Source organism: Lynx rufus, unplaced genomic scaffold, assembly GCF_022079265.1.
Source record: "Lynx rufus isolate CCGP_SWC_20201006 ecotype Redwood Valley unplaced genomic scaffold, mLynRuf1.p SCAF_7, whole genome shotgun sequence".
NCBI lineage: Eukaryota > Metazoa > Chordata > Mammalia > Carnivora > Felidae > Lynx > Lynx rufus.
Window position 1 is genome coordinate 4,953,973 of NW_025814889.1, and position 21,560 is coordinate 4,975,532.

Here is a 21,560-nt window from a genome sequence, read left to right on the forward strand (position 1 = left end):
CCGCAATCACTTACAAAAAGTAGAAGCTTGTAAGTTTATTTGTCCAAAGGGAATTCTAAAGGGATCGTTCAAGATACTCGGGAATCCAGAAACCTGGTTTTGGTGTTAAAAGGCATTAAGTTCATTTTAAAAGCAGTTTTACTTTTCTAGTTTTGTTGAAGTGAACGATGAAGTTTAGTTCCGTGAACCCATGGCCAGCTGCGCTGGTTCCACATCTGCAGCTGCTGGAAGCGGCCTCCTTACCAGAAGGCCCCATCGGCCTCGGAGGCCTCCCCTCTGGAACCGAACACCCGTCACGCCCGCGCCCCTGCTCCGCTTTCCCATCTCTGCGTGTGGCGTGCGGCTTCCCCCTGCAAAGTCTGATGTTCCTTCACGCTCCGTACGGAGTCCTGTTCCGGAGCAAGTGTGTCGTGCTCTTGTTTTAACACAGACTTGATTCCTCATGCCTTTTTCCTGGCAGTTCTCTGTCTACCCTTCCTGATTCTGCATTCTCCCTCATCTAGTTTTAGATTTTTAAAAAACCTCAGAGTCAGTGGGACTTCAGAAAATACGGTTTTTTTGAGGTGAATCGATTATGAATAAGTTTGTTTTTTCCTGAACTTCTGTAATACTGTTATTTTATGACTGAAGAGTTGTTTTGGTTTGGGGTTTCTTTTAAATGAGGGAAGGATCTTTAAAAGCTCTTCGTATCATTCTAACACCAGTCTTGCCATGGTGACACCCATACACGCCACATATAAGCTTTTCTCGTCTCCTGGGCATTCACAGCAAGGCCGTGTCCCACCCTTCTATGCTTCCCTCCTGCTGTTTCTTGTCGTGTCCCTGCCCCACCAGGTACCCCAGGCTCCCCCCCCCACGTCACACCGACGTCTGCTCGTGTGCCGTTGCCCTGTACCAGTCCAGACCTCAGCCAGGTCCTGCCTCCACTGTGAGACCTTTCCTGCCGCTCTGATCTTAAGCGAGCTCTGTTTTCTTTCCTTTCCTTTCCTTTTGAGTTTTTGAGAACACTGCGGAATCAAATTCATCCTTTTTTCTAATCATCTGATATGTCTTGGTCTTGTCTTTCCAATGAATTTGTAAACATTATGAGCGTAGACACGTGTATAAATGCCTTGTATGCTTAGCTGTGGCATTCGGATCATTTGTACCGAACTGGCTCTCAGGTATTTGTAGACTAGTTGACTAATGGGAGGAATGCAGCTGGGTATTAGCACAAAAGGGAGCCCAGGAAATGAAAAGTTTTTAAAACATGTATTCAGAAAAAGGCTGATTTGCATTCAAATGTCTGTATATATTATACAGCCACATTCCAAGGTAAAATTTTAAGATTCCCACCTTTTAAATAATCTCTTAGTTTTTCTTGTATTTCTTAACCACCTATACTAATCAGTTTCATTTCTTTTGCTTAAAGCATCAGAATTTAAGAAGGCTCATTTTTGTTACTGAAACTAATGCCTTTGTGTCCTTTTATAAGTTTTTAATACAGTTTTTACTTATTGAGCTCTTTATTTTTTATATACTTTATTTGGTGTTTTCTTATTTGTATTTCTTAAAAGAGATGATCAGTATTCTATTTTTAATTGATAGAGAACCTCTAACAAGTCAGTAATTAAGTGATTTACCAGAGACTACACATATTTGTTAAACTGGATCCTTTTTCTTTCGGTGCAGTGTTTTTTATATTAGGCCTTACTCATAAGTGATATCCTATAATACCAGCAAAGATAGGATGAAATTAGTATGAATAAACCTATCAGGTCACAAAATGGATTTCATGTTTCTAGTATATCCATGGGGCGAATGAGATGATTCTCCGCCTTGGGTCATTTTCTTCTACTGAATCCCTTGGGTTTTGCTATTTTACCTAAAAAATGGACAGTGGTTGTTACTTTTATCCTTCCCACCATATGCACAAACCTTTCTCGTTCTGTTTGATGACCTCACAGGCCAGAGTGTTCTTTTTTTTAAACGGATTAGTCATGGGGCACCTGGGTGGCTCAGTCGGTCGAGCATCCGACTTTGGCTCCGGTCATAATCTTACAGTTCGTGAGTTCAAGCCCCACATCAGGCTCGCTGCTGTCAGCACAGAGCTCACTTCATATCCTCTGTTCCCCTCTCTGTGCCCGTCCCCTCCTTCCACTTTCTCAAAAATAAATAAAACATTTTTTAAAAATGGATTCGTGTGCTTGCTTCGGCAGCACATATACAAAAAAATGGATTAGCCATTGGCCTTTGCAGGCAGGTCAGTAATCCGTTTCAGACCTGCTGCTGTTGTAAAGAAAAACGCATGGTTTTCCTATCCATGCACCTGCCGCAGGGAATCGTTCCCTAGTGTTGTCGTGAACTTTGTCCTTCATGACAACCGCATTTAAGGAAGCTGAATTAATACCCTGTGAATACACATAAACCACTGGAGAAGGTCAGTTTTCTGGTTAAAGGCGAATGGCTAGATGTGATTATCTACAGAAAGAATTATCGGGCAAACATGCAGACAGAGGGAATGTTTTCAGTGTAGAAATTAAAGTTTTAAAAGGTGATAAAATTGGTGATTTTGAGTGAATACTCATGACTTTTCTGATTTTTTATTTATATCATTACTTATTATAATTAAACATCAATATGATTAAAAGTCATCTCTAGTTTGGGGCATCTGGTGGCTCAGTCGGTTAAGTGTCCGACTCTTGGTTTTGGCTCAGGTCATGATCTCACAGTTCATTTCACTGAGCCCTGTGTCAGGCTCTGCCCTGATAGCACCGGGCTTCCTTGGGATTCTCTCTCTCTGCCTCTACCCTGCTCGCACGCTCTGTCTCCCCCGCTCCCTCTTTCTCTCTCTCTCAAAATCAATAAATAAGCACTTTTTTTAAAAAAAGTCATCTCTAGGGGCGCCTGTGTGACTTAGTCGGTTAAGCATCTGACTTGGGCTCAGGTCATGATCTCGCGGTCCATGTGTTCGAGCCCTGTATCGGGCTCTGTGCTGACATCTCGGAGCCTGGAGCCTGCTTCGGATTCTGTGTCTCCCTCTCTCTTTGCCCCTCCCCTGCTCATGCTCTGTCTCTCTCTGTCTCTCAAAAATAAATAAACATTTAAAAAATTTTTAAAAAACAAAGTCATCTCTAGTTTGAATTTAAGTGATTTCTCTAATAAAGCACTTGTTAAGGGAAATGATTCCTAAAAGTATGTTAAAATGCTATAATATACACTTCAAATTTAGAAAGTCACTAGATTGTAAGCTCTCTGAGGGCAGGACTCTTGTTCTCTTGTTTATTCTTGTTCTTTTTCCTCTTTGCATGTTTTCTCAGCTAAGTAGTATGCCTTGTGTGTAGATTGGCACATACATTTCTGAAAGGTGATTTCTTTTTAAATCAGTGTGCACATTCCTTAAGACTTGTTCTTGTGGTAAATATGTTATAATAGAACTGATAGTTGGAAGGAACCTGTCTGATAGTGAAATTTTAATATATAATCTATGTAACCTATCCAGAGGTTTTTCTTGAATATGTTGACTTAATCATTGATTTTCACTAAGCGGTAATAATAGAGCAGAGAATTAAAATACATAGAAATCAAATGTTATATGTCTTTTTCTTTTATACTGAAGCAAAAGGAGAAACTGGTTCACAGCTTCAATCAGAAATCTCATCAGTTGGTCAAGAGGATGTTGACATAAATGCAGCTCGGGCGGAAAGCATCTCAGTGGCTCAGAAAGATCTACCTGAAAACTCCATTGTCAACTGTGACTCCCAGGCCCTAAATATGTTAGCTGACCTAGCGTTAAGTGCTGCTACTTCTGCCACGCCGTCATCTGAGCCCAGAAACTTTCCCTGCCCCTCTGAACTGCCACAAGATGATGTTTTGCTTTCTAAAGAACATTCTCTGCACGGTACGTCTGACCATGAATATCACAGAGGAGTTAAAAATCAGAAAGGTGGACTGTTCCCGAAACCCTCCACTGGGAGGAAGAGCCCTCCAACGTCAGACTCCGCTGTCAGCCAGGAGGAAGAGAGCTCGGGTCCTGGCAGCAAGGCCCCTGTGGAAGCCTCGCCAGCACTTCCCGAGGAAACACTAGAAACTTCTGAGGCAAGCCAAAGCACTTTCGTTGCCGTGGAACATTCCTATGCCCTGCTGCTTGCAGAACATTCAAAGAAACATCTGCAACAGAGAGGAATCCCAGGCCCGGCCTTCGCCAAGAATGGCACCAAAGGCCCCGAGGCAGGGACCCCCGTGGGGAAAGTCATGCCCTTCCGACATCAGCAGAGCACCTCCCCGCTGCGGAAGCTGTCTGAGGACCCGCTACCCAAGTGCAGGAGCCAAGTGGTGTCCTCCGACCCGAAAGACTTCCAGTGCTCTCACACTGTGCTCAGCTGTGACGGCTCCGTCAAGGTCACGTTCCAATGTGAGACAGAGTACGTATTCGGCTTAGACAGCAAGTACACCAACCACCCGCTGGAGAAAACTGTAGTAAGAGCGCTGCATGGGTAAGTGGAAGTGACACTTGATGAAAATGGACGTAACTCTGGTGTGGAGATCAACGTCAAGGGAAGGGATACCTGTGCCAGAATCTGGGGAGAGGGAAAGAAGGGTACTGTGTGTAACTCCAGTAACTTAGGAATAATATCAGGCAGTTGTGTTTACTGCCAATTAAGAAAATGAGGCTGGTTTTGCCGCCGTCGGTGGTCACATGGAGCCCTTTAGCAAGCTAACTTTAGCCCTGTGAACAGCTTTCCATTTTGAGATGCTCCCACATAAGCCTTTGTGGCCTTTGAATTTACAATATGTCAATGAGATCTTAATGTAAAATCGTGAAATACAGAAATAATGCCTTACAGACTGAATTCCAGAAGAAATGTTTCAAGAATTACTTCTAACTTCTTAGGTTGGTCCGGTGGTCTGAGCGAGCAGTCTTACATGGGGTTGTTCTGTAAATCTAAGGGGTCAGAGCATCAAGGCAGTAACAGCAGAGCAGCTGAAAGCATGGGCTTTGGAGCGTAGACGAACCCGGGTTTTAATCTCCCGAGTTACCAACTTACTAACTAGCTTCTGGGACCCGGGGGTTCCTGTTCTTTGGGACAGTGCTTCTAGGGGTCTCACAGGAGTGCAGATTCTGACTCTGGTCTGTTTGGGATGGGGCCCGAGAGTCTGCATTTCTGGCGAATTTCCAGGTGGTGCCAGGGGAGCGTCGGGGGCAGTCCGTGGGCAGTGCTTTTAAGTATTTAATGTCAGCAATGGCTACCAGCAGGTTGTTACATATATTAAGGTTTTGCACAATGACTGACCCGTACTAATAAGTGGTACTCGTTGCTAGTAGCAGGGACCATTAGTTATATGAAATGACATTCAGCTTCCTGTGAATGGAATATTTCACATGGAAGCAACTAACCTGTATCAGACTTCTTTCCTTGCTCCGGTTACACGCTCACATTCCTAGGAGCATATACTTAACGTTCCCATCTACTCATGAGGGGTGTTTCTTAGCTCTAATCCTGTGTAACAGAGGCCCAGCTCCGTAGCCCCTCCGACGCTTTCTGCTATCATCCTGCCGGGCAAGTGGCCAGAAGTGTTTTCTCCCCATTCAGTTTCAGGAGATTTTCTGGAACTATAATCTGAAAATAGTGTTGTTCTGCTGACTCGCCCACAGAGATCTTTTAACCTCCAGACTTTCCCAACTATTAGAAGAGAAATACAAAAATAGAAATGAGTTGGCCAGACTTAGCAAAAGCAAGACGAGGATTGGGGTAGTTGCTGGAGCCATTCTTCACATAACAGGTATATTGTGTCCAAACGGAGTTGGAGTGGTATAAAAGAGAAATCCTAGACTGGGAGTCTGGAGACTTCTGTTCCAATCATGGTTCTGCTTAAGGGTTTTGTGATCTGAAGAAGTCACTTTTCAAATCTCCGATTTTCAGTTCCCTTTTCTGCCTCTGTAAAATGAGTGGATTAGATCCGTCATAACCACTTGTTAAGTCAACTTCATTTTTATATTATTGTTTCATATCCATGTATTTTAAAATAAAAATGAACAAATTTAAAACTAAGATGCAAATGAAGGCACTTATGATAAGACAGTCCACTAAAATCACCATTTTCAATGACTTTTTACATGTTCTTTCTTTAAAATCTCAGGCCCTGGAACACTGACTTACCTGATAATGTGGAAGAAGTGAAGCTTTTACTTCATATGTGGGTGGCTCTGTTTTACAGCAGTCACAACAAGGTGATGCGGTCATCCCGAAAAGTGGTGGAGCACAGCAACCCCGCAAAATACGTGTCTATAAATAGCACATTAGAATCGTTGGAATTCAGCGAACTTGAGGAGGCCTCCAGTGTGCAGAGGTGTCCTGTGGACCCTCTGTTGGAGACTAACAAATCTCCCAGAGGTCCTGCTGCCGACGTGTCCTTCCCAGACACCGACTCCTTGCTTCCCTTCATTAAACCACCACCCACGAGAGGCTTGGAGCTCTGGGTGCAGAACGAACAGAAAGAGATTTTTGCAGGAGAGGGTCTTCCAGACACCCCAGAGAGCCAGAATTTCATCTATTCCTGTAATAATGAGGTAAGTACGTGCTGACATCATTTTTGAAGAAATTTCTTTTTTCTCTCAATGTGTAAAATCACATTCAAGACGTGCCGTGGGTTTCTTTTAGGAAGGTGGATTGTCTGCGTAAAGGATTAATAAGCCAGGCACTTAGTTTCCGTAAGTACCGCTCTAGATTGTCTGCAGGTGGAGCTCATCTCCATCCTGATTGAAGAAGCAGAAGTGGAAGAAGACCATGGGGGCCACATGGGTCGGGGGCCAGCCCATAATTGTGGCACTTATTAGTTACGGAGTTTGGGGCAAATTACTGGTTTTCTCTGAGCATACGCTCCCATCTTTTAAAAGAGGTAAATAATATCTGATCTGTCTTAGAATAGTTTTGAAGGATCAGATGCAATGATAAGAGTTAGAGATCTTTGATAAGCCTTGAACTGAAATGAAGTCTGTTAAAGATGATTCTGGAAAACAAATGCTGGCACGGTAAACGTGATGCCATGCCCCCGTGGGCCTGTTGGTAATTGTGGCAGATACGGAAACTACACTGTGATTCTTTGCGCTGCTCGCCACTGAGGCTCCACAAGGCCAGATGGTCACGTGTTCACTGGAGCCCGTAAACAAGTTGCAGCAAACTTCTAAGCAAACGGCTTAACAAAATATATGCCCTTTTAAGTTTTCAGCTCGGTCTATTCCAGAATAATTTTGCATGCATTTGGGCACCTACAGTGCCTGTTTTAACACTGAGTAGACAGCGTGTCTGTATCTGGGGTTACTTGGGATTTGCGCCTCCAGGGAGACTCAGCCTGTGTCTCCAGATGCTGGTGTCATCGAAATGGCTGTGGGCCCCGTAGCGGTCTAAGCCTTTTGCTCACATCAACTCAGTTTTCATGCAGCCCAGTGAGATAAAGACCACTCCACCCCATCTTATAGACGAGGAAACTAAGGCACAGAGAAGTGTGCCAGTTGCCTGAAGTCACACAGTAAATTGTTAAGCCTTGATTCAAAGCTAGACATCTAGATACTTGTCACATTCTGTGTGCGTGTGTGTATGTACATGTGTGTGTTTACGTGTGTATGCATACATACATATGCATGTGTGTGGGGTGTTTTCTAAGGATGGGTTTTATAAATTTCATCTGATTCTAGAGGAGATAGATAAAATCCAGTTAAGAATCTCTACTTAGGGTGTGCCTGGGTGGCTCAGTTGGTTAAGCGTCTCTTTTTTTTTTTTTTTTAAAGCATATTTATTTATTTTGAGAGCAGGGAGGGGCAGAGAGAGGAGATAATCCAAAGCAGGCTCCACACTGTCAGCACAGAGCCCAACATGGGGCTCGAACTCAAAAAACCATGAGATCACGACCTCAGCCCAAGTCAAGAGTTGAATGCTTAACCGACTGAGCCCCCCTGATGCCCACCCCCCTTTCTAAGTTTATTTATTTATTTAGAGAGAGAGAGGAAGCATCTGGCTCTTTTTTAATTTTATTTATTTTTATTTTTTAATTTACATCCAAGTTACTTAGCATACAGTGCAATAATTATTTCAGGAGTAGATTCCAGTGATTCATCCCCTATGTATAACACCCGTGCTCATCCCCACAAGTGTCTTCCTTAATGCCCCTTCCCCATTTAGCCCATCCCTCGACCCCCAACCCTTCAAGCAATTCTGTTTGTTCTCTGTATATAAGAGTCTCTTATGTTTTGTCCCCCTCCTTGTTTTTATATTTTTGCTTCTGTTCCCTTTATTCATCTGTTTTATATCTTAAATTCCACATATGAGTGAAATCGTATGACATTTGTCTTTCTCTGACTAATTTCGCTTAGCATTGTACCCTCTAGTTCCACCCGCAAGTGTCTGACTCTGGATTTCAGCTCAAGTCATGATCTCCTGGCTCATGAGATCAAACCATGCTTCAGGCTCCATGCTTCAGCACAGAGACTGCTTGGGATTCTCTCACTTTCTGCCCCTCCCCTGCTCACTCGTGCGTGCTCTCTCTCTCAAAGTAAATAATAAACTTTTTAAAAATTTCTAAAAAATAGAATCTCTACCTTAGAATGAGACTATAAACTTAGGAAGACTTAGATTACTACCTACTAAAGTATTTTTTGTTGTGGTAATCTGTAATCAGCTATCATCATTACTAATTCTAGGATTTTTTTTTTTTTTGGAAACATGAAATAGACTATTAAGAAGTAGAAAGAGCATTAAAATTAATGATGCCTGACAATTTCTATAGCATATATTCAGAGATTTTTTTTCCAACATCTTCTTGGCTACTCTGCCCCTGCTTTACAGTTGGTGTGTATATATTGGTGTGTACATTATAAGAAAAAATCCTGTTTGGGGCTGTGGTAAGTCTCCCTAAGAAGAGTCTACCTAAGAAGAGTGGTTTGCTTGGTCTCTACCCTGTGCTATTGTGAAAGAGTAGAAGATCCAAAAGAACAAACTGGAATTGATCCTCTATCATTTCCTTCTTCACCACATGCAAATGTAAAACCATCTGTTTGATTCTTGGGGTTTTTTTGTGTTTGTTTTTGTCATTTTAGGTAATTGGGGGAAAAGCCAAAGAAGATTCATCAGATAACCTAGAGACTTCTAATCTTGTGCTTTCTGGTATTGGAAGTACCCAAACTAATGGGCCTCCTATTCCTGGTGAAGATAAAGCCTTTGAGCCACCTGATAGCACAAGAGTGACTTCTGATGATACTGTCACGCAAACCGCACTCACCAAGACTTACGATGGGATCAGCAGTCAGTCAGTGATTTGTCAGAAGTCTGCATACAGCACCCTGGAAAGCAAAGCTGATATTTTTCATGCAACAGTGCAGACAAAAACAGGTACCTTACAGGGCCATGTCCAGCACAGAAGCCCCGTAAACCAAGAACGCCAGCCTTCATTGGAGAGGAAGGATGATACAGAGTATGTGATGATTAATCTGGAACCAGTTACGTTCACTTTTGAAAAAAATAACTATGTACCAGTACAGACAGAAGTTGTAAATAGAACCCGCGAACCTACGGCCTTTACTGTGGAGTCGATTAAACAGGTACCACCTGCTACAAGTCTTAGACATCCCGTGTCTGCATTTGAAAAAGCACAAACACAAGGCCTTAGGGACGTTCCCTCTCTAGCAACGTCCAGACAAAAAGGCACTAAGCACCTGTGTGCCTCCTCCGTCGGTAGAGAGACACTTGCCGAAGAAGTGTGTTCGCTACAGAAAGAGATTCCTGTTCCAGGCTCATCGTCACCATCTGATAATTCAGTGGTGGCGGAGGCATTATCGTTAGTTAAAAGTTCTAATTTTTCGTTACCCAAAGAAGAAATGAAACTCTCTCAAGAATTTTTTCTGCAGACTCCAAGTCTCTTTGGCATATCTTCGGAAGAGGTCGTTGAGCCGTCGCAGGTTGAAGAGGTGGTCCTGGCACCAGCCTCTGCCACTTTGGAAAAAGGTTATTCACATGACTACATGCCATCGGTGGGTAATACAGCCGATAGCTCCTCAGGACTGACCGATGACAAGAGCGGTCTCCAGAGTGAAAGTAGGAGTTTTGAGTCTTTGAATTCAGCATTTACCCAACCAACCAGACTCTCTCTGAATAGAGAGGAGGCCAGCCTGGAGTTCTCAGAGGAGGATTCCGACATAGACCTCACGCTCACGATATCGCCACCAACCAGCCCCAGAGAAGAAGTGCCGGCTGGCGGACTGGAGCTGCAGCAGAAGGCCTCGGCATCAAATGGAGAACTTCCTGACGTGACTGACGAAACAATCAAGCCAGAAGAGGTGACTTTCATAGAAAGCAGAAAAGCGAATTCTGCTAACTGTACATCCACGTATCCTGCGGTGTCAGAGAAATCATTAGAAAACGAGAGAAAAGGTGATAATTTACAAACAGTCACCTTAATACTTTCTAAAGAAACTTGTGCCCTTGAGATTGCAGAGGAGGTTAATGTCACCTCAGACTTTCCCTTCAGTTCTTTAATTGAAGAAGTGTCACCAGCTTCTAGTCCTGACCCCCAAGTGCCAGGCGAAGGAACACGACTATGTCAGGCTGTGTCTCTGTGTAGTTTAAAACTTGCTGATACACATTGTGAGAAAAGTGACCGATTCTCCCAGGTCGAGTCAGTAGATTCGGCCATCGCGGAGAAAGAAGGCTCTTTTGTCAGTCCTACCCGTCCAGGGGAACGAGACAGCGTACCTGGAGTACACGAGACGTGGCTTTCTGCTGGGCTGCCTCACCCAGGAAGAAAAGATGGCTGTTTGAGCCTTCCTAGTAGAGCAACCGAGGAAGTTGTCCCGAGGGAGCATGGCGAGGGTTCCTCTTTCTCAGAAAAGGTGCCGTCCTGTGATACGGGCTTGAGCCAGCCTGCCTCAGCTGCCCAATATGGAGGCGACTTCAAGCTTTCTCTAGAAAAATTGGTAACATCAGGAATTCCACTGCAGCCACTTAGCATACAGAACAGGAATTCAGACTTCAATCATCTGGTCTTGGAGACCTGGGAGTCTCCATTTAGCCCTAGAAAGATGATTGAAAATAAGTCTCTGGCTGACACGTTTGTTTCTACAGCTGCACCAAGTGCTATAGCAAATGTGTCACTGAAACAGGAGACTGGCCCCAAAAGCATCGAGAAGAATCTCTTTAGCAGTGATTTGAAGACAAATGAAGGCATTTACGTCCAAGCCAAGTCCTTGAGCTCCGGCTCCGTTGGCGGAGCTGACGCCACACAGACACGCAGGCACTCGGGGCTCCCCAGACTTGCCTTTCGCTCACATGGCGCTGCTGCCTTCCCCCATTGTTCAACAGCCACGAACGCAGAGACGGGCTTTCAAACTCAGGAAATAGCCGTAGTCAGAATGGCCAGTTTGCTTAAGCATAGTGACACTGAGGCCAAGTTCCACGAAAAAGCCATAGATCTAGGAGGTGTTGATTCTCAGTTGCACATCACATCTCCAGAAGATAAGCAAAAAACAATCCATGTGCTGCAAGACGGGTCAGTGTGTGAAACAAAAGATGTGTTGAAGGCTGGGCTTTCCCCCACGGATTTACATGCTGATTCTTACCAAGGTACAGCAGTCACCAGTGAAAATAGCAGTAGAGAGCCTTGTGCTTCCTTTGTTCCCCAGTCTCACACCCCTCTTATCTGTGGAGTCTCTGAAGAACAGACGGCAAATAAGGGTCCTGGTGAGGGGCTCAGAGCCAAGGAAGACTCGGGGACCCTGAGCAGAGACATGGACCTCGGTGTGAATTCTGACATCCATTACGAGCCACTTTCTGGAGAGTCCGATCAAGACTCTTGTGGTGGGTGTAGAAATCCCCAATCAGTGGTGGAGGGTTCCTGCTCTGTGCGATGTAGTCAAACCAAGAAGGAAGATGCTCCAAAAGATGATTACGACTCTTTCCTGAGCCCAAATAATAGTGATAATGAAGAGTGGGGCTACTGCAAGCAGTCCTCAGGGTTGGAAACAGGCCTTCCTCCCAGACACTGGCTGTGTGGACTCAAGAAGGAAGACCGGTGTGTGCCATCTTACGTCCAGATCCGAGACCTCCATGGCATCCTCAGGACTTATGCTAATTTCACCATAACTAAAGAGCTCAAAGAGACCACGAGAGCTTTGCACAGCCTGAAGAGGTGCCCCGGTTTCATGGCAAAACGTGGTTTGCTCAGCTCCTGGACAAATACTTGGCAGGTGGCAGATGACCTCACCCAGAGCACTTTGGATCTGGAGTATCTGCGTTTTGCACAGAAGCTAAAACAGATTGTAAAGAACGGAGATTCTCGGCATTCTGCCTCTTCTGCCAGTGTCTTTCCAAAGGAGCCCCCTCTCCAGATCGCTGCGGGAGCTCCCCCTCTGACAAAACTATCCGAGGCCCCGGCTCTGCGCCCTGCGTCCCGGAGCAGAAGTCCCCTCGTGGTAACAGTGGTTCTCTCGGACCCCAGACAGCAGAGTCCGCATAGGAGAGGCCAGATGCTCGGCGGTTCGGACAGTTCCTGCTTCTGGAAGGAGAGGTGTGGTCACGGTAGAAATCATCTTACAAACTCTGAAAGAAATCACACCGTTTCATTCCACCTCAACAAACTGAAATACAACACGACTTTGAAAGAATCCCGGAGTGATATTTCGCTTATTCTCAACGAATATGCCGAATTCAACAAGGTGATGATGAATAGCAACCCGGTCATTTTCCCAGAGAAAGAGTCAAGTGCGGCTCCTGGAGAAGCCGCCTCTCCAGAGCTGTACTCCTCTCTCCCGCGGGCAGCCTCCTACGAGGACATGATCACAGACCTGTGCACCAGCTTGCACGTCAAACTGAAGAACGTGGTGAAAGAGGCCTGCAAGAGTCCCTTCCTGTTCTACCTCGTTGAGACCGAAGACCAGTCATTCCTTGTGAGGACGAAGGTAAGGTGCCCGCTCCGTCTTGGGGTGTGTATTCTTCTCTTTGCCACCTAACTTTATTTTGGAGGTGATAAATGTAGCGTTCTTGCCTTCGGAAAGAAATCAGGACACGGAGAGGCTTTAAGTCTCACTGCTCAGTCTTCACTGCATCTGCCACTCATACTCCATCTGAACATTCCATCACGTTCCATGTTAGTGCGGTGACTGATTTTCACACCAAAAAGCTACCACCCAAATTTTCACACCAAAAATACTATTCCTGTTCAGATGCGAGCACAGACGTATTCCAAAGGGAAGATTCGGACTTAACAAGAAAGTAATAATACCTGTGTTCCTCCATTAGCGTGGATAGTTGATGGGGATCTCTTTTGGTTTGGGAGGTTTTTGGTGGTGTTTTTTTTTAATTATTATTATTTGTTTAATGTTTGTTTAGAGCACGAGTGGGGAGGGACAGAGAGAGAGGGAGACACAGAATTCGAAGCAGGCTCCAGGCTCTGAGCTGTCAGCACAGAGCCCGACACAGGGCTCGAACCCACCAACCAGGAGAACATGACCTGAGCCCAAGTCGGACGCTCAACTGACTGAGCCACCCAGGCGCCCTTTTGCTTGTTTGTTTCTTAAATTCCACATATGAGTAAGAGCCTATGATACTTGTCTTTCTCTAACTGACCTATTTCACTTAGCATCCTACTCTCTGGCTCCATCCACATCACTGCAAATGGCAAGATTTGATTCTTTTTTATGGCTGAGTAATATCCCTGTGTATACACGCACACGCACACCATCTTTATCCATTCATCTATTCAGGCTGCTTCCATAGTTTGGCTGTTGTGCATAAGGCTGCAGTAAACATAAGGGTGTGTGTATCCCTTTGGATTAATGCTTTTGTATCTGAGGGGTAAATAACCCACTAGTGGATTACCGGAGCATATGGTATGAAATCTATTAATTTTTTGAGGAACCTCTACATTGTTTTCCCCAGAGGCTGCACCAGTCCGCACTCCCACCCACAGTGCAAGAGGGTTCCCCTTTCTCCACTTCCTTGACAGCACTTGTCATTCTTGTCATTTAGATACTAGCCATTTTGACAGGTGTGAGGTGATACCTCAGTGTGGTTGTGGTTTGCATTTCCCTGTGATGGGTGATGCCGAGCATCTTGTCATGTGTCTTTTGGCCATCTGGATGTTGTCTTTGGCAGAATGTCTGTTCACGTCTTCTGCCCATTTTTAGTTGGTTTATTTGGCTTTTGAGTATTGAGTTTTAGAAGTTCTTTATATGTTTTGGATAGTAACTTTATCAGATACGTCATTTGGAGATATCTTCTTCCATTCCGTAACTGCCGTTTAGTTCTGTTGTTTCCTTCACTGTGCAGAAGCTGTTTATCTTTTTTTTTATTTTAGAAAGAGCATGAGTAGGGAAGGGGGGGCGGAGAGAGAGAGAGAGAGAGAGAGAGAGAGAGAGAGAGAGAGAGAGAAAGAGAATGAATCTTAGGCAGGCTCTACCCTAGCACAGAGCCTGATGTGTGGGGCCTGATCCCACAACTCTGGGATCATGACCTGAGCCAAAATTAAGAGTCAGAGGGTCAACAGACTGAGCCACCCAGGTCCCCCAGAAGCTTTTTATCTTGATGAGGTCTCAATAGTTCATTTTTGCTTTTGTCTCCCGTGCCTGAGGAGACCTATCTAGAGAGGAGTTGCCATTCTCAGATTATTGCCTGTGCTCTCTGCAGCTTTATGGTTTCAGGTCCCACATTTACATCTTTAATCCATCTGGGGTTAAATTTTGCGTATGGTGTAAGAAAGTGGTCCAGTTTTCCCAACACCATTTGTTGAAGAGACTTTTTTCCATTGAATATTTGTTCCTGCTTTGTCGAAGATTAATGGACCATATGATTGTGGGTTCATTTCTGGGTTTTCTGTTCTGTTCTCTTTTTATGCCAATACCATACTGTTTTAATTTCTGCTGTTTTGTAACATAACTTGAAATACAGAATTGTGATGCTTCCAGGTTTTTCTTTTTCAAGATTCTTTGGCTATCAGAGGCCTTTTGTGGTTCCATACAGATTTTAGGATTATTTATTCTAGTTCTATGAAAAATGCTGTTGCTATTTTGATACGGATTGCATTAAACGTGTAGATGGCTTTGGTAGTGTGGACATTTGAACAGTATTTATTTCAGTCTTTCATTATTTACAGTAGTGCTCAGATTGTCCCAGACCCAGCCAGTGGGACCCAGTCCTTTTAAGCTGGCTTCGGTGTCCTTGGATCCCTTCTTCCTTTGTGGCACACCTTGATGTTGCAGGTTATCTCACAGATTCTTTGCCCACCCCCCGCCCCCGCAGCCTTGAAGTCCGCCATTTCTCCAGGGAGCAGGATTCCGAGTGAAGGGTAGCATTCGGGATCAGCATCTGGGCACTGGGGGAGCTCGGCGCCACTGGGCATCACCGTTTCCAGGCCTTCCCAGCGGAGCCAAGAAGCGCGCATGTCTGTGTGTAAAAGCTGCAGCCTCCCCCCCAGCCCCGGCCCCAGCTCACCCCCGCCACCATTGCCAGAGTCGCGGCTGTCCCCGTGTGGCAGGGAGCTGGCTCCCATCACCCCGCCTGCAGTCGCACTCCCGGCCCACAGCTCGCCCCTGGACGTCCGGCCCCGTCCTCACTGCCTGGGGCACTGACCGGCACCGGTCCCTCGGCCCTCACACAGGAGCGGGAGCCCGTTCGGAGGACGGCGGTCCTCAGTGTGTATTCTAGAATCCCAGTGTGTGAGCGGAGGGGGAATGTTGCCAACACGACGGCCCCCGGATGGCACAGGTGCTCTGACGATGTTCCAAGGACAGTCAGCCTAGTCGGGAGGGTCAGGACCTTTTCCTTAAGGAAGCGACACCGGCCTCGTGTTCGTGGTGCGGGCAGCTGGACTGATGAGTGTTTGGTTCATTGACCGGATTTGTTTCGGGTCGCTCAGGTCAGCACTTCAGGGTGTCCGGGGTGCCTGTCACGTGGTGTCACCTGGTAAGCCCCATGCATGGTGAATTACAAAGTAACATCAAACCTGTGCGGCCGTCCTGGTGGTCCTCCAAGGGACGAGGCCCCACGGGGACTGAAATGCTGGTGGCTCCCCAGTTGCCCCGTTCTCCCTGGGCCAACGGGAAGCTGGTGGCACAGGGCTGTCGCATTTCCCATCTGGAGCGAGTCTGGAGGTGTGGACACAGCCGGGTCGGGAAGGAAGGGCCTCTCGGAGGCCCCGCGAGGGCACTGAGCACCGAGGTCACTGAGAGGCAGTGACACTGTTTCTTAAGATAAATAACGTCGTGTCTGCGTTTCAGAGAGATTTCTGCCACAGCGGGGAGGCCTGGAGGCGAGCTGGACGGCGGGCCTCAGTGGGAGGCTAGAGGGAAACGAGTTCTTCTCTGAGATGGCTGGTGCCTTCCAGCTCGGACCTTTTACATGACTTTCGTTTAGTTAAACGCAAACTTTTTTTTTTTTTTTTTGGCCATCAAGGATCCTTTTCCAAGGTTTCTTGTTAAGCGGTTGCCAGATTGGTTTCCCCAGCCCCTTCCGCCAATGTCTTTGTTCTAATTTCCACTGCTTTGGTAAGCAGTGTAGTTGAAAAAAATGAAGCTTTACACGGGCTTGCAGACTCTTTGAAGGTGCCTGGCCTCTAAAAGTAACCTAAAAATTGTTGTATACCTTGAATGAAGTTAATTTTGTTTTGGGCAGATTCTATATGCTGTACCTTGACGTGTGCTGAAATAAGTCAGGGATCGACTCAAGTGGTGTCACAACCGTGTCCCACAGTGAGCAAAATACCTGATTTCTTTTTGCTTCCATCATCTCAAGAGCAACAGTGCCATTCACACCCTTGACAGAGCACAGGTTTTCACACAGGAGAGGAATCATAGCCAGGGTCGGTTTCCTTCCCGCAAAAGGAAGGAAACCTTCCTGCTTGTTTAAACAGTAAATGTTTTGTTTGCTGATATTTTTTCATGTGACCCCTGTTTACAACAGAGAATAACAAATTTTGTGCAAAGGCAAAACTAACCTTCCAGGGAGAAGGTGGACACATTGTAAAATAAACTTGAGAATAAAGTATTACCAAGGTACTCTAGGGGTGCCTGGCTGGCTCAGTAGGTTAAGCATCTGACTCAGCTCAGGTCATGATCTCACACTTTGTGGGTTCAAGCCCTGCAGCAGGCTCTCCGTTGCCAGCACGGAGCCTGCTTCAGATCCCCTGTTCCCCCCCTCTCTCTGCCCCTCCCCTGCTGGTTCTCATTCTCTCTCAAAATAAACTTGGGGTGCCCAGGTGGCTTAGTCGGTTAAGCGACCGACTTCAGCTCAGGTCATGATCTCATGGTTTGTGGGTTTGAGCCCCGCGTCGGGCTCTGTGCTGACAGCTCGGAGCCTGGAGCCTGCTTCGGATTCTGTGCCTCCCTCTCTCTCTGCCCCTCCCCCACCCCCTTTCTCTCAAAAATAAACATTTTTTTAAAAGTTTTTTTTTTTTAATAAACTTAAAATTTTTTGAAAGGGGTGCCTGGGTGGCTCAGTGAGTTAAGTGTCCAACTTTGACTCCAGTCATGATCTCATGGTTCATGAGTTCGAGCCCCATGTTGGGTTCTGTGCTGACAGCTCGGAGCCTGGAGCCTGCTTCAGATTCCGTGTCTCCCTCTCTGTCTGCCCCTCCCCCACTCATGCTCACTCACTCTCTCTCTCTCTCTCTCTCTCTCTCTCAAAAATCAGGAAACATTTTTAAAAATTTAAAAAGATAGTCCAGAGCAAAATGTTTCTGAAAACTGAGAAAACTACCCCCGACTTTTTTTCTGCCCTGGAGAGTCCTGGGGCACTCAGTAGTGATGGGTGTCAGGCCCCGTTTATTTGTAAGATGAGGAACATCTGGGAGGCCCTTTGTTGTTGAAATTCAGAGTGCGCGACAGAGTAGCTGAGAACGCCACAGGATGCGATGAAAATGTTGAACATCTCAGAAAATGTATTCGTTCAAGTGGTTTATTAGTAAAATAAGTCAGAGCTAAAGATTTATATTTAGATGTTTTAGTGGGCTCTCTGAAAAGAAGTCTCATCTGCAGGAGTTTCTTTCAAAAGACATCGCTGTGCATTTTGAGTGAAGAATCAAAATGGTCCGGGGCTGGTTGATACTGTATTTTTTACAAAGGACAGAACCAGAGATGGTCAGACACCAGGTTCCTGGGGTGCGGTGGAAGCCTCCAGAACCCTTCAGACAGAAGCCGTGTCAGCGTCACAAGGAGAACAGGGTGAAGGAGTTCCCTTTAATGACACGGACTTACCCTGCCGTTAGGCCTGTGACCGTAGTGTCTGACAGGGAGGCGGCGGCCTGGTGACCTGAGGTTCAGCCCACCTACCCCACCCCCTCCCCCATGCTCACCAACACCTGCCGCACCCAGGGCTCCCTCCACAGCCGTGAACGGCAGTCCAAGTGATGCTTACAAGTCGGGAGTATTATTTCCCAAAGTTCTGGAAACGTTTTGACCGGAGGTGGCATTTTTAGCGTGAGCGTCTGCGTGCCACCAGGTAATCGCCTCAGGGTGTGTGAGAGTCCTAGGCGTGTATGTCAGTCTGATGCTGATCAGACTGTGGACCACGGAAGGTGTACTATAAAGTGCTTTGCCTTTGAAATGGGTTTGTGGGGTGCCTGGGTGGCTCAGTCGGTGGACCGTGCAGCTCTTTCTTGATTCTGGCTCGGTCATGATCCCAAGGTTGTGGGATCGAGCCCCTCGTCGGGCTGCATGCCGATGTAGAACCTGCTTAAGATTCTCTCCCTCCCTCTCCCGCCATCACCAAAAAAACTTTCAAACAACACAAGAAACTTTTGAGTCCAGTTAGTGACACCCACGAGCCATGTTTTAGACGCGGAAGCTCCTTTAGAAGACAAACTGCCGTTTCTGTTGCCTTGTTGGGACGCAGGTTAGTAAACAGGATGTGCTTTCTGATGTTCAGTGAACTGCAGAAGTAATTCGGTGCAAATACCCTTTTTTATTGTAACGGTTCCTTGTAAATCTTTCAGGCCCTTCTGAGGAAAGGAGGCCATACAGAAATGGAACCGCAGCATTTCTGTCAAGCTTTTCCCAGAGAGAACGACACACTGGTGGTCGTCATCAGAAACGAAGACATAGCATCGCATCTGCATCAAGTACGTGTGGTGATCTTTTCTTACAGAGTGTGTGTTCTGGGCATTTTATGTTGTCTTCCAAATGACCAGACCCATCGTCGCTTCTCAGGGCAGAAGTGAACTTTCCCACTGAATCCAAGTGGGAAGCCGACGGGGGGCGAGGGTGCACCCTCGGACCGTATACTTACCGAGGCGTTTCTGGCACGTCGCGTCTGAGTTGAGACTTTCATAGTAACTGGGGCAGAACCACGGAAAGGGAGGTATCGGGACACTTTCTCAGCTGAGATACAAACCTGTGTGTCTCAGTGCCTGGCAGCAGTAAATCTCCCTTCGGAAGGACTTGTGAAAGTGTTCTTACCTCTTTGCTATGACATTTATTTACCCGTTATTTGCATCAGAGTAATTGCCTGTCCCAAGAACTGCGCTCGGGGGTGGGAATCGGGCCCTGCCGGGCAGGAGGCCCGGGGAGCCGGAGAGAGAGCAGCGACGGTGCGAGCCTGTCGCCTGCTTCACTACTGGACGGGTGTCCAGACCTCCACTGTGCCTTCCCTCCGTCACCGTCCCCGGCCTTTGGAGTTAGAAGGGGACGGGCCGGAGCGAGTGTGCGGCGTGGATGGTGAACGGAGTCAGGACTGCTTGTGAGGGGCGCTCCTGCTGTTGGATAGGGCTTTGCAGGATTCCCGGTCGGTCGTCCAGGCGAAGTTTTTTCCAGCTGTCCCCGAACCTCGTAACCCTGGGATAAAAGTGCCGAAAGCGACCTGACAGACCTCTTTCCCGGGATGCGTCTGTGTTTGCTAGATTCCCTGTTTGCTGAGGCTGAAGCACTTCCCCGGTGTCGTGTTCGCTGGCGTGGACGGCCCTGAAGACGTCCCCGAGTGCACCTACCAGGAGCTCTTCCACGCCGGAGGCTTTGTGGTCTCAGATGACAAGATCCTGGAAACTCTGACGTTAGGTTGGTCTCGTATTTTCCTCTCTTCTTTCTTTAAAGGACAGTCAAATCGGTTTCTCTTCACCCAGTGACCCGAGTATGATTTCATCCAAAAGAAAGTTAACAACGCAGTCTCAGTTGCCACCTTCAGAGGCCTGAGTTTTTGCCGCGTGCTGAGCACTCGCACCTCCCTGGGGATCGCTGGCATCCTCCTCCCCAGCCCGCGTGCTCTCCGCCTCCTGGTGCTGACGGGTGATGGGACCGCCAGCCCCGCTTCTCGGTCCCTTCCTGTCAGTGCTGCCGCGGAGCCGTTCACCGTGGACTCTTGCTGTAACTGTCCCTACGCTGGCCCCGTCCGCCCCCCCCCCCCCCCGCTCCCGTTGCCATCACCCCTGCCGTGTTGTTGATGTTCTGGAAGTCAACAAATGGCTCCCAAAAGCCTTCTTATGTGCCGAACACTCACAATTCCCTTCCCTCTGGGCACGGGCCGGACGTGGAGGGAGGTGAGGGCGGCAGCCGGCTTTGAGGTCTCGTCTGAACCTGCCCAAGCTGACGGCCCAGAGAACTTGCCGTAGGTGCCCTTCGTGGGCCAGAAGGCGGGAGGGGGTTACCTCCACAGGCGTGACTTCCGCCCGGGCGCCTGTCTTCCTCTGGCGCAGCGGGCGCTCCCGCTTGTTCCGTGTGTCCGTGCCGCGTCCGCGTGGCGGTCCGGGCGCTCCTGCCACGGCCGAGGGGACCGCAGGTCGCCGCGTCCCAGCCGTGCGGGGGAGGCGCGTGCACTGAGGCCCGGGACCTCGGTTCCCACCGGGAACCGTCGCCGGGCTCCGACCGCACGAGCCGGGAGCCGACAAGGCCTCTTGTGTTCCGCCGTGTAGTTCAGCTGAAGGACATGGTCAAAACCCTGGAGAAGCTGAACGGAAACGGGAGATGGAAGTGGCTGCTTCACCACAGGGAGAATAAGCAGCTGAAGGAAGACGTCAGGTGAGGTCTGCGCGCGGGGTGGGGGGCGGGGGCGGCCACCTGCACGTCCAGGCGCCACCTTCAGCTCCGCTGGGGGTTGAGATTTGGTTTCTGGGGCCGGGCTTTTGGGGTAGGCAGCGGGGTCGGGGCCGCCGCCCAGAGTTTGGGGCCCACGCTGTGTGCGTGCGCTCGGCCGGCAGGGGGTCAGGTGCGCGAGTCCGGAACGTGCGGGTAGCGAAGTTCAGGTTCCGCCACCGTGAACGGAGGGGACGGAGAGCGAGCCGTGGGCTTGCCGCCATGGTGCTTTGTCCGGTGTTGATTCGTGTGTTGTTTCCGCGGTCGCGAGGATGGAAAAATTGAGAGCAGGACGTATCCTCAGTTAAATTTTACCCCAAACAAGACCAGAAACAGGTCTTGTTTCAGATGTACAGCTGCTGAGCCCTGGGGCCTGCGGAGCCTCCGCGCTCGGGGAGGCAGGAGCCAACAGGGTCTGGCGCGGGGAGCTGGGAGGAGGCTCCACAAGCCCCGGTCGAGGACCTGCGGGGGCGCTGACGGGCGTTTTTGGCGGCGTCCCGGCCCAGCTTCCGAGGCTGCTGACGGCGGGGACCTGCTTCGG

At 47.8% G+C, this 21,560-nt stretch overlaps 1 protein-coding gene across 2 annotated transcripts in view; it reads left to right on the forward strand.

Moving 5' to 3' along the window:
- TASOR2 (transcription activation suppressor family member 2) overlaps positions 1-21,560 on the forward strand; it is an 80,593-nt gene that overhangs the window by 55,779 nt on the left and 3,254 nt on the right. For both annotated transcript variants that reach the window (XM_047066631.1, XM_047066632.1), the window contains 6 exons: positions 3,599-4,475; positions 6,121-6,550; positions 9,074-12,925; positions 18,952-19,077; positions 19,855-20,008; positions 20,860-20,965. In XM_047066631.1, coding sequence (XP_046922587.1) covers positions 3,599-4,475; positions 6,121-6,550; positions 9,074-12,925; positions 18,952-19,077; positions 19,855-20,008; positions 20,860-20,965 — 5,545 coding nt within the window. The remainder of the gene's footprint in view (positions 1-3,598; positions 4,476-6,120; positions 6,551-9,073; positions 12,926-18,951; positions 19,078-19,854; positions 20,009-20,859; positions 20,966-21,560) is intronic.